Below are 12,459 nucleotides of genomic sequence, written 5' to 3'. Positions count from 1 at the left end.
AAAAAAAAAAAAAAAAGAAAAAGAAAAAGAAAAAAGAAACAGCCAGGCATGGCAGGTCACACCTATAGTCCCAACAATAGGGAAGCTGAGGCAGGAGGATCAACATGAATTCAAAGCCAGACTGAACTACATAGAAAACCTCTCTCATCCCACTTTCCAAATACAGAAACATTATTTCATGGACCAGTCAGCTGTGCTGTTTATCCTGACAGAATACCAAGATAGCATGACGGATGTTTGTACCAGGCAGTCAGACCCAGCTCAGCAGCTTCCTGTCCCAGTGTTAGAGTGCTGCTGTCCATGCAGACCCGCTCAAGTCAGGGGCTCAGGTTCCCAGCTGCCCTCTGCAGTTCTGCCCTCTTCTACTGTGAAAGGGACAGTTTTTTACTGGTTCATTCATTTCATTTTCTTTACTTTGTAGTGCTGGGGATGAACCCAGGACCAAGTGCTCTAACACTGCCTCTAGCCCCATCTATCACATTTTTTTGGAACCAGGAATCAAACTCAGGACCTCAAGCTTGCCAGACAGGCACCGTGCTGCTGAGCTAGATTCCAGCACCCCCACATCTATCAATTTTAAAGTCAGGAACTAGGGCTGGGGGTGGTGGTGCACACCTGTAGTCCTAGCACCTGGAGTCTGAGGCAGGAGGTTTGCTGGGAGTTCAAGGCCAGCCTGTGCTAGGGCTAGTAATGAACTCAAGGCTAGCCTGAACTACACAGCCAGACCTTGTCTCAAAAAATAAAAAAATAAAAAAAAAGTCAGGAACTAGGAACCACCAATTTTCTTCTACCATTCACAGGGCTGAGTCTGTGCCCAGGCTAGGGTGTGTGCTTAGCATATGTGTGAAGCCCTAGATTTGTCCTTAGCATAAATGCAGATGTCACTGACAGTGCCTCTAACCATGGGGCAAGGTCCACCTGCTCCCTTCCAACCTGTGCACAGCACAGCTGGTCCCAAGAGCTGGATGAGCTGGGCACAGCTGCCAGCAGCTCCCTGGAGGCCCAAGTGTGGTGACAGCAGTGGCTTCCCAGGCCTCACCACGCACATTTACCCTGAAATGCGTTTGCAGTAAGGCCTTGATTAATTTTCATTTAGATCACAGGATTCCCAGAAAAGCTGAAGATGACAAAAGGCTCCAGGTTCCCAGTACCATGGAAACAGCAGACCATACCACCACTGCCCAGACAGGAGTGAGAGCGGGCGACAAAATAAAATATAGAAAGGGGGGTGGGGATGTAGCTCAGTGTGAAGGCTCTGGGTTCAATCCCTAGCACTGGAGGAGGGGGGAGACCAACCCATGGAAACAAGATTCCAGATTATAAAACCCACCTGTGACATTTTAATGATTCAATAAAAGATCTCTATTGAAAAAGATATACCTGAACTTTTCTACTACAAATAACTCCCCATCTCCTCTCTCCACCTTTAAATAAACTGAAGTAACGGCTGCATGAAGAAAATGATTTAAAAAAAAAAAATGGTAACTACACCCAAGGAATTAGAAGTTCAATTTCCTTTTTCTTTCTGGAATTTTTACATCTCTTACCTTAAGTCTCTATGATCGTATGTTGATTTATTTAAACCACTCAGCATGGGCGCCCATGAAATGTAGACTTCATCAAGTATTGTGGCATATGCTATACTCCAGTATCTGGGAAGCTGAGATAGGCATTCAAAGCCATAAGTTCCAGGCCAGCCTGAACTATACAGTGCAACCCTATCTCAAAAAAAAAAAAAAAAAAAAAAAAAACTAAGAGACTTCATAGTCTTGTTATTTTTTGTCTCCAGTGAAGAGTGGAAGTTATAGCAACGTGCTTAGAAAATGTGCTCCAGTCACACCAGAGAATGCAGCGAGTCTTAGGCCAACAGGGCATGTGCCAGCGCTGCAGGGGTTTGTGCTGTCTCAACCCGCTTAGTTTCCTCTTTGGCACTCGTGGTGTCCCGCCTTTGGCATGAAGCATGTGCGGGTGGCTCCCGAGCCCCTGGCAGGCCCCAGAGCCTTGCACGCTCACTGGCTGGTGTGAAGGTGCAGGGGCTCCTGGGAACTTCCTGCTGGAGATGGTGGTGGCTGGCACTGCAGCAGACACATGCCACTGAAAAACTGCTTGTTTATCTCAGGTTCAAATCGGACTGGTACTCATTTCTATTTGCTGGTTAGCAACCTGACCTAGAATCAGCCACGTCTTAAGAGTCCTGGATCACACTAAAAAGGAGGAAGTGATACTTGTTAATTTTTCTTATTTATTTTTGTGGTACTAGGAACTGAATCCAGGACTTCACACTTGCTCTGCCACTGAGCTACATCCCAGTCATTTAAAAAAAAAAAAAAAAAGATACTGATAGTTTTTTGAGTTTTTGAGACAGGATCTCATCATATAGCCCAGGCTTAAACTCTTGATCCTCCTGCCTTGGCCTCCCAAGAGCTGGAATTACAGGCATGTGGCTCACACCAGTCTTTCCAAAGTTTTACTCTGCAACATCTCAGACTGCTGGCTCAAAAGTGGAAAAGGATGTAGATCACTTCTGGGTGTCTTGGACACTCCCAGCGGCTGATTTACAGCTTACAGTCTCAAGTATAAGCACACAATGAAGGTAGCTACTACCAGAGAAAAGAAAGAGCAAAGTCCCAAAGAAAACAGACCAGCTCCAAAAAAGCAAGCTGCACTAACATACACCATCAGACTAACTCAGCCTGACGGATCATGAATTGTTTTATTTTTTTGTTTTGGTCTTTTTGAGACAGGATCTCTATGCAGTTCAGGCTGGTCTTGAGCTCACTTTGTAGCCCAGGCTGGTCTCAAACTAGCAACGATCCTCCTGCCTCAGCCTCCCAGGTGCTGGGATTACTGGCATGCACCACCATGCCCAGCTATGAATAGCATTTTTAAATGAATGGACTAGAATAGGAAATACCTGAGTTAGTTGCTCTCAGGAGGGTTTTATGCAATTTTATTATTAGTAGCAATGTAAAAAATGTAATTTTTTGTTTTGTCTCTTGGTCCAAAAATAATTTGAAGGCCCTCAACCTAAAAATACGCCAAAAAATATGTCAAATACCAAAAGGATCATTGAAGAGAGCTGAAGTTGCCTCTGGAAAAGGTTCTCTGGGGAAGGGGCAGAGAGATATTTTCTCTTTTTTTTTTTTTTTTCCCAGATGTTTTCTCTTAAGACAGGTTGTATGTATTCCAGGCTGACTCAGCCTCCCAAGTGTTGAGATTATAGGAATATAACACCACACTCAGAATGACCTTTTCTTGAATCTTAGTATTAAATCATTAGTTGGGCATGGTAGTGCACACCTGTAATCACAGCACTTGGGAGGCTGAGGCAGGAGGATCCCAGTGAGTTCAAGGCCAGCCTGAACTGCACAGCTAGACCTTGTCTCAAAAAAAACCCCAAAAAACAGAAGTATTAAATCTTTCAGGCATGTACAGGCATAACTTTTATAAAAACAAAACTTTTTAAAATCAAGTTTTGGGGGTGAAACAAATCTCAGCCAATCTCTGTATTTGAGGGACTTCCCCTATAAACCAGAGCCAAGCACAAATCAGATGGGAAAGGAAACAATTCCTGGATGGAACTCGGCACCAAGCCAGAGGTAGCGGGAATCCATTCTTCTAACACACAGCCCCTACCCTACGACCTGCTCCCCACACTGCCACTGGGTGTGCCTGGGAGAGAAGGGAGACACCATGAAAGAGGACGGAGGGCATGTTGGAAAGCAGACCCCACTGATAAGGCAAAGGGACCTGGGACAGCGCGGGGCAGCCTGTCCAGAGAGGAGAGGGCTCGCGAGCAGCATGACCTGAAGGGAGCAAGCATTTGCTGGTGTGGCTACAATGGGCACCAGAACCCCTCCCCAGAGAGCACCCTCGGCCACCAGGTGCCTCATCTACAAGTAGCCTGGTGGGCCCTCACCTGGCTGGCACTCAGCACCATGGGAAGCTGAGGTCAGGGCCACAGCAGCAGTGAGGGTCACTTACTTCTGCCCCTATTCTTTTTTTTTTTTTTGGTCTTTTTGAGACAGGGTCTTGCTATGTAGTTCAGGCTGGCCCTTGAGCTCACTTTGTAGTCCAGGATGGTCTCGAACTCTCAACAATCCTCCTGCCTCAGCCTCCTGAATGTTGGGATTACAGGCTTGGGCCACCATACCCGGCACGCCACTGTAGCCCTGAAGGGACCCAGCTCAATGTCCCCACACCAGACACCATGGGCTCCTGCACTGGGCTACCCAGTTTTGCCGTAGCAGAGGGATGGGGGGCCTACAGCTCAAATGGACAAATGCCTCCAGCACCAGGCCCAGGAACATAGTTCTCCCTATACCCACACTAGTTTCAGTGCCTTTCTGGGGGCACTTGGTAGGCCATGGCTGTCCAGAGGAGTTGGCATCCTCCTCTTGGCCTCCACTCCACACCAGATAGGGAGTGGCGCTTGTTGGCAATAAAGGGTTTGCTCTGTACCGCTGGGCCCCCTGCCACTTGGAGCCTGAGCCAGCAGTGCCTCACCTAGGCTGGGAACATTAAGACACAGCCCTGTGGGCATGGGGGGGCTGAGCTCAGATGGACTCTCAGGGGAAGGCTGGCATGGGCCCTAGACCCCTCACCATCACTGGCCACTGCCACAGGAGGCTTGTGACAGTCAGTGAGATCCCCCCACCCAGAACCATGAAAGGCCGGATATCCCACAAGGCTGGGCTAGGGAGAGGCCCCACATGTAAGAGGGAACAGCCCCGATGGGCTGGAACTGTAGAGATAAAAATAAAACCCCCAAATTGCCAGTAGGGGCCGTGGCTGCGGCAAAAGCTTTTAAGCCACAGCCAGGCAAGCTCTGCACCCTAGGCCCCCTCAAGAGGCAGGGTGGAGGCTGGCAGGCTGGGTGTGCCCAGTTGGGTGTGACCTGCGGAACAGCGATCTGACATTTGGGGCTGATTGTGTGGCATGGGATCCCATGTCTTACAGGGACTCGGCAGCCTTCAGACCTCTACTTTCCAAAAGCATCTCCAGATGTTTTCCAGGGCCAGTGAGGTGCCTCTGCTCTGGAGGGGCTGCGAGGAGGGGCTGGCCTGAGCCCACAGATGGCCTCTGGGCAGCACCTCCAGCCGGTCCCTTGTGGGCGGAGGTAGTCAGCTCTGGAGGCTGGGCTCCAGAGAGCTCAGCTGGACACCCCATTTCTCCCCTGACCAGCAAAGGGCGGGGTGAGCCACAGGGCAGTTCCGCGGCTGGGCTGGGAGGAAATACCGGGAGCAGATGCTCAGCAGTCATGGACACCAGCCAAGGGCGGGCGTATGTGTGATGGGGGAGGCCCTCCTTTGCCTAAGGAGGTTCCACTGCTGAAACCCTGGGCCCAGGACCCCTACCTAGTCCTCTGGGGAATTTCAAATCCAGGAAGGCCCTAAGACCCTGAATGGGAGGCTCTTGGGCAGCTTCCAGACAGCTGTTCTGGTTCCAATGAGGCTCTGGGTCTGCCAGCTTTGACTACTGCCCCCTGGTGGCCACCAGTCAGACCCCTTGCTCCAGCCAACAGACAGGGACCACCTTGCTTTGGAAATCTGCTTATTTCACTAGTCAGGGTAGGCCCCAGGTAGGCAGCAGTGTGGAGTAACAGATATAATGTCTGTTTTATCCTGGGAATTTTAGGGAACTGTGCTCAAATTCCTTGTCCTCCCAAGACCTCCTAAACTGCAGGGATTTAAACCCAAGGCCTGGACATGTTTCTGTGACACAAAACAAGGAGCCCTGGCTGGGGATGTGGCTCTGGAAGAAAGTCTGGTAGAGTCTTGCTTCATGGATGCAAGGCACTGGGTCTGACCACAAAAACAAGAAGTCCTCACAGTGCTGGTGAGAGGCAGACCAGTCCTAACGGATAGGGAATGCAGGCCACTGACGCCCAGAAAATCTAAGTCTGTGTTCTTGTTGCATAACTCAGACATTCGGGCAGGGACATGGAGCAAGACAAAAAGGTCCACACTGTACTCCCGGTACCTGCAGCTCAGCTCCCTCATGCCTTGACAAAGGAACCCAAGGGCCCTCCAGGTCCCAGCTGGTAGAAGTGGTGTACTCCTCTTAGCCCAGGGGAATCTGGAATCACAAGGCTTCTGCCTTAAGATGCGACTCTCGGTTCTTCAGCTACGGGAATAGCATCCCTTCCTCAGTTGGCCCCAATACCGAACCTTCCCAACTACACCCCATTTCTGACGAGCCCCTACCCCCAGTGAGGACCTGGAGAAGTGACAGAGGCTGAGGATCCAACAGTAGGCACTTGGGAGGGTGGGGAGCCATGCCAATGCCCTGCCCCAGGCCGGACCACCTCAGCCAGGAGGGATGGCTCAGATCTGGAGCACGCATAGCGCCAACTGCCATCTCCCCATTCATAAAATATAACCTAGTCACCCCGTCTATCCAGCCTGTCCCTCTATCACCTGTGCACACATTTAGAGCCCCCACCTGGAGGCTGTTCCCAGCTACTCCACAGCACACATTCACCCAGCAAGGCTGTCACCTCCACAGGAACAGCACTGTCAGGATGGACAGTAAGGCCAACTGGGGCGGGGACAGCCACAGGGCCTCTCCTGAGTGCCTGGGCTCTCACAACATAGAGGCTGGCAGCAGCTGCTACCTGAACAGAGCTCACACCAGTGGGACGAGGCTCCAGGTTAGTCCAGGACACTGAGCCCTCCCAGTGTTTATTACAATGGGTCACTAGCAGCATGTGGGGTGCAGAAACAGGACTCCAGGCTCATTTGACCTTCACGTAGATCTTGGGGGTCTGCCAGCCCGCAGGGGCCTCCTTCAGGCCTGCCTTCAGCCAGATGCGCTTCAAGTCTTTCTCGAACTTCATCTGTGAGGACGAAAAGAGTGACATCAACTGACTTTTGGCCAATCCACACACCCGCAGCCGCTCTGTCCGCTCAGACCTCAAGAGGAGCCCCTCACCTGCTTCCGCTTCAAGCGTCCTTCCCGGACCTTGCGCCGCAAGAACCGTGTTCTCTTGACCAGCTTGCGGTACTTGTGGTGGTTCATCTTCCGCCGGCGAATCTTCAGCACATTTTTGCACTGCATCTGTGGTGCATCCCAGGCCCCTTCGTCCACTTGCTTGGTCCCCTCCTCCACTTGGCTAGGTGGACACTCATAGAATTGGCCTGGAGTCACAGTCCCTGGGGCCCCAACATCCAGTCTGGACAAGAGGTAGCGGGCGGTCAGCCAGCTCTCCAGGGGACTAATGGCCATCTTCCTGGGAACCAGCAACTCCTCCAGCTCCAGCTGGGCGCCCTTGCCAGGAAGGGAGGCTGCCCTGCTCAGGCCTGCAGGCTGCAAACTGTGTGGGCGCTGGCAGGCAAGGCTGCCCAGTGCAGCGGAGACAGGCCAGGGCCGACTGCACCCTGCAGGAGGACACAGTAGACACTGTGCTGAATCCACAGTAGACAGAAGCACTGCCACCACCTAGGCTCGGGCAGCTCGTCCACCGAGGGTGAACGACGGGAAGCTGTTCCTGGCCTGCTGGCCCCTTTGTCTGTGGCCAGGACCTGGAGCAAAGTGACCCACATTCCTGACCCAGGCGCGCGCCCGCCCCTCGCGCCTCGTACCTGCCCAGGGGATGGCCCTGGCGAACAGCGAAGTCAGGCGCGCCAGAAACATGGTCGTGGGAGGTGGCAGGAGGGTTACAGCTGGAACACAGATGACGTACGGTCACAAGAGGGGGCGCGGCGCACCACGCGACCCGCGTGCGTCCAACCCGCTCTGCCGGTCCCTTTGAGGACGCGACTCAAACCCGCGCGGCTCGAGCACATAGTCGGGCTCAAATCCCGCCCTAAGCCGGTTTCCCCAGGCACCCGAGCCCGCAGTGCCGGGCGATGCCAACGCCCGGGCACACCGAAGAATTCAGGCCCGGGACGGCGGCCCCCGCCCGGCCTGGCTCCACTCAGCCGCCCGCGACCTCACGGCTCCGGACCCTGGCGACACCACAGCTCAAACTGACCCTACAGCCGCCGTGCTGGGGCACTTCCGGTCCGCCCCCAAACCGGTCCTCTCCGGCGACGGCTTCCGATTAGAAAGGTGCCGGCTGAGACACGGACTGCAGCCTGTCCTCCGGCAGCACTTCGGTTCCGCCTGGTCCCCCACGGAAGCAAGAAACTCGATTTCCCACAGTCCCACGAATGCCCTCCCGCGCGTGGCCGGGAGGACGTAAGTGGCGGCGGGCGGAGGCCGCGCTCAGGGAGGCAAGAGGCCGGAGCCGAAGCTCCCGGGAGCGTCACCCCGACGCCGTTCCCCCGGGGGCAGCGACGAGCTCTGCCGAGGTGGGGACGCAGAAGTGTTGCACGGACACCTGGCGTGGCCCGTGCCCGCCGTGCGGCGCGTGCTGGGATCCCTAGCGACCCCCCCACCCCCCCACCCCCGGCCCAGTTCCTTTGGCTTCCTAACCTACTCTCTCCTTGAATTCGGATAACGGATGCGGGACTACTCCGAGTCAAACCAGCTCCGATAGTACTTGCCTGGCAAGCAAAAATCAGAATCAACCGGGCGTAGTGGCGCACACCTGTAATCCCACCACTCGGGAAGCTGAGGCAGGAGGATCACTGAGAGTTCGAGGCCAGCCTGGGCTACTTAGGGAGACGCTGTCTTAAAAAAAAAAAAGTCAGACTTAAGCTTTAACCTTTGCCGGAAAACAAAGCAGCTGCTGTGGAGGATTGCTTTTGCCCGAACTCTTAATGCTGCTCTTAATGCTGCTCCGCAGGACACTGGCACTTGCTTCTCCCCTTCCCGTCTAATCCAGCAAGGTCTCTTGGCCAGGATGGCGAATCCCACCGTGGCAACACAGGATGCTGGTGGGAGGGGGATGGGGAGAGGGGCTGCAGAGTGGCAGGCAGGGGAGAGACCAGTGGAAGGACAGAAGTTCCGGGCTTTGCAGCTGAGGTCACAAGGTGACGCTGTATCCTACCTCCCAGGGGAACTGCACACGATTTCCAAACAGGAAGGATGTTCTGTGAATTTCCCAGGAAGACACACCTGTGCCTCCAACTAGCAACAGTGCCCACAGACCAAAGCATGAGTGCAGATTGATGAGTGAGTTTACCAGATTACCATGAGAGTGATAGGTCACCTGCAGCTGCGCTACCAAAGCCACACCCCACACTGTTACTGTTTATATAGAGCTGTAAGGAAAACAGCAAAGAGCAATTAAAAAAAAAAAAAAACAAAAAAACAGTCCATGAGCAAAGTTATGTGTATTTCAGATCCCATCCCATCCTTATCAGGAGCTCTGTGGGTCTCAGCAGTGCAGTGGTGGACTCAGTATGCTGCACACAGCTGCATGGCTAGAGCCCACGAGACAGCTAAATAGTCCCCACTACAAAATGGTGTCACTGCGGCTCGATTTGGATGACTGTTCTCCCTGCACAGGTTTATGCACGTTTGACAGCCCACTCCTCACCCCTGCGGCACAGCTTTCCCCAGTAAGAGTTTCGGCACAAAGAGGCAGGAGGGTGCCCTCTACACTCTGTTAACCTTGGTGTCCCAAGTCCTTTATCTGACAAGGGTGTGGGGAGCTGGGGAGAATCCATCACAGTAGCCAGGTATGGTGCAGCACGTCTGGGAAGCTGAGGAATAAGGATCACAAATTCTCAGCCCACTTGCCCCACTTTTTTTTTTTTTTTTTTGTACCAGGAATGGAACTCACGACCTCGAGCTTGCCCGGCAGGCGCTGTGCCGCTACTAAATCCCCAGCCCTCAGCCCACTTAAACACAACAATTTAACAACCATCTCAAAAAAAATGGGGCAAGGGGATGTGGGGACGTAGCTCAGTGTAAAGGCCCTGGGTTCAACCCACAGTACTGAGAGAGAAAAAAAGCAGGTGCTGGTGTTGAGAACCGTCCAGACAAAGGCAGAAAGTGCCTGGCAGCTGCTTTGTCACCAGGAACAACGCGAAGCCCGCGTGGGAGCATGTGGGCAATAGCACTGGTGGCCGTCCATGCCCGATCTGACGCTTCTGCCACAGCCGTGACAGAAGCTGTGCAAGGGGTGTCCCATGCCAGAGCGGCAGACCCTGCCAAGCTAGGTTGATCTTTCATAAAGATCCAAGGAAGAAAGATCAAAATGAGGGCCGGAGATACAGCTCAGTGACATAAGCACCTGCCTGGCAAACACAAGGTCCTGAGTTTGATTTCTGGTACCAAAAAAAAAGAAAGAAGAAAAAAGAAAGCACAATGGAAGAATTGGGGAGGGCATGTCACTTTTTTTCTTTTTTGTACTGGGTATTGAGCAGAGGGCCTTTGCGCTGAGCCATGTCCCCAGCCTTTTTTTTTTTTTTTTTTTTTCTTTAAAGAATTTATTTAACTGAAATGGACTTCCACTTATTTAACTGAAGTGACTTCCATTTATTCTGATACATCTTTTCCTCAGGGTGACTTACAGGATCTTCAACCCAGTATAAATATTTCATAAATATTTGGCCATTTTGGTGTATACCTATGCAATACATCAGCAATATTTTTCAGAAAGAAAAATACTGAAGAGCAAAGACCTGATACAATTAACTAGGTAGAATGAAAATCTGCTCTATATATTTGTTTCTGAGGCACCACACACTTGTTCAACTAAGAAAACAGGGTGTTACAGATGTAAAGAAAACATCCTTATAACACAGGATGATTTTTTTTTTTGTTTGTTTTGTTTTTTGTTGTTGTTGTTTTCTTCCAGTACCAGGAATTGAACTCATGACCTTGTGCTTGCCAGGCAGGCGCTGTGCCATTGAGCTAATCCCCAGCCCCCTTTTTATTTTTAAGTAGGGCCTAGAACATTTAGCCACCATTTAGGTGCTGAATGGCAGAGCTCCATCTCCAGCTTATGCCATGAATTCATAGGGAACAGGTTCCAACAACTCAGGCTCCTTCCCATTGGTTCTCACAAAGTGTGTTTCTCTGGGCAAGCTGGGCTGGCACTTCAGTTGAACCCAGGTACCTTTCTCTGTGGCTTCCTTCCTTTTCTGATCATCTTCCTTGATACATTTCAGGAAGCTGTCTCAACTCTTTGAGTGTTTAATATGCTCAGTACCCCCATTAATCCGCTTGGCAAGTATCTTGCCCTTCACTTGCTTGTTTACATCAGTGCCAACAGTACACTGTGTAACACTGTAGACTCTTCCAGCTTTGCCACAGTAACATTTGTGAGTGTTCCCTTTTGCACAGTACCGACTCCCTTGATGTCTACAGTATCACTTTTTGTAGAGTCTCATGTGTGGCCAAAGAACCCCATGGGGTTTTTCTTTTTTTCTTTTTGAGACAGGGTCTCACTATGCAGTTCACGCTGGCCTTGAGCTCACTTTGTAGCCCAGGCTGGCCTCAAACTCTCAGTGATCCTCCTGCCTCAGCCTCCCAAGTGCTGGGATTACAGGCATGCACCACAACCCCATGTTTTCTTTCTTTTGGTCGGCGGGGGGCTTTTTTCCAGTAGCAGGAACCGAACTCATGACCTTGCGCTTGACAGGCAGGCACTGTGCCGCTGAGCTAAATCCCCAGCCCCAACGCCATGTTTTCTAAAAGGCCTAGAGAACAGGTACCTGATTCCCCTCCTCTTCCCCTTTGTTCATCATTTTGGCAAATTACTGGAAGATGGTTGTCTCCATAGCAACTGTCTTTAAAAAAAGAAAGAAAAGAAATTTTTGCCTATCTGGCCCGCAGGCTGGAGGGTCAAGAGTGGGAGTGGCCCAGGGCAGGCCCTAGCCTGGGGTTCTCAGCTGGGGCCCAGGAGCCACTGCTGGGCATTGCTTTGTTACAAGTGCTGGCCCCAGCTCCTACCAGAACCCAGCAGACTGGTGTGATGCTTTTCAGACTACTGTGAAGTTTTCAAGAGTTTCCTTATCTGCATTTTTTTTTTAACTTTTTTTTTTTTGAGACAGGGTCTCGCTATGCACTTCATGCTGGCCTTGAACTCACTTTGTAGCCCAAGCTGGTCTTGAACTCACAACAATCCTCCTGCCTCAGCCTCCCAAGTGCTGGGATTACAGGTGTGAGCCACCTGGCCCTATCTGCATTTCTACAGCAGACCATTAGCAGCCAAAGGAAATAAACACATCTTTCCTGGTTATTCAGGATTCCTGTGCTGTGCAGGGTGAGTACTGTAAATGATGGAAACTGGCACAGTACGGCATGGAGGGAAGTTGACTGGCCATGTGAAGTTGGACACCACCTGGCGTCTAAGAAGCAAAGCATGAGGAAGGGACTTGTGCTGTGCAGATGCCCCTTGGGATGGGAGGTGGTCACAGAGTAGGTCACTTCCCATGGCCCTGTAGACTATGGGGTGTCCCTGTGGCTGAACCAAGGGGCCCCCGGGCAGCGCCTGACGGAGACTGAGAGCGTGGAGTGCCCACAGGGCTGTGGCTGTGCCCCGCACTGAGGGCCTGAGCCGGGGTTGGCACAAGGCTCCAGAACCACCTGCGAGTGGTCACAGGGCACTGGCCCTGCCGG

General features: G+C 52.0%; 1 protein-coding gene across 4 annotated transcripts; it reads right to left on the bottom strand.

Annotated features, from left to right (window-relative positions):
- Nucleotides 1–6,647: 6,647 nt before the first annotated feature.
- On the bottom strand, nt 6,648–8,082 carry Aurkaip1 (aurora kinase A interacting protein 1). 4 transcript variants are annotated; one of them, XM_005404226.2, is made up of 4 exons: nt 7,976–8,082; nt 7,584–7,664; nt 6,934–7,379; nt 6,648–6,838 (listed from the first exon to the last, which is right to left on the bottom strand). In XM_005404226.2, the coding sequence occupies exons 2-4, from the start codon at nt 7,633–7,635 to the stop codon at nt 6,737–6,739; spliced, it is 600 nt and encodes a 199-aa protein (XP_005404283.1). In that variant the 5' UTR covers nt 7,636–7,664; nt 7,976–8,082; the 3' UTR covers nt 6,648–6,736. The 4 variants fall into 4 exon arrangements, with proteins under 4 accessions (XP_005404283.1, XP_005404284.1, XP_005404285.1 ...); XM_005404227.2 differs by having other exon boundaries at nt 7,830–8,010; XM_005404228.2 differs by having other exon boundaries at nt 7,871–8,010.
- Between the last annotated feature and the right edge of the window lie 4,377 nt (nt 8,083–12,459).

The sequence above is a fragment of the Chinchilla lanigera genome, unplaced genomic scaffold (assembly GCF_000276665.1).
Source record: "Chinchilla lanigera isolate Chin_1 unplaced genomic scaffold, ChiLan1.0 scaffold00085, whole genome shotgun sequence".
Taxonomy (NCBI): Eukaryota; Metazoa; Chordata; class Mammalia; order Rodentia; family Chinchillidae; genus Chinchilla; species Chinchilla lanigera.
This window is presented reverse-complemented; position numbering and strand designations above follow the sequence as displayed.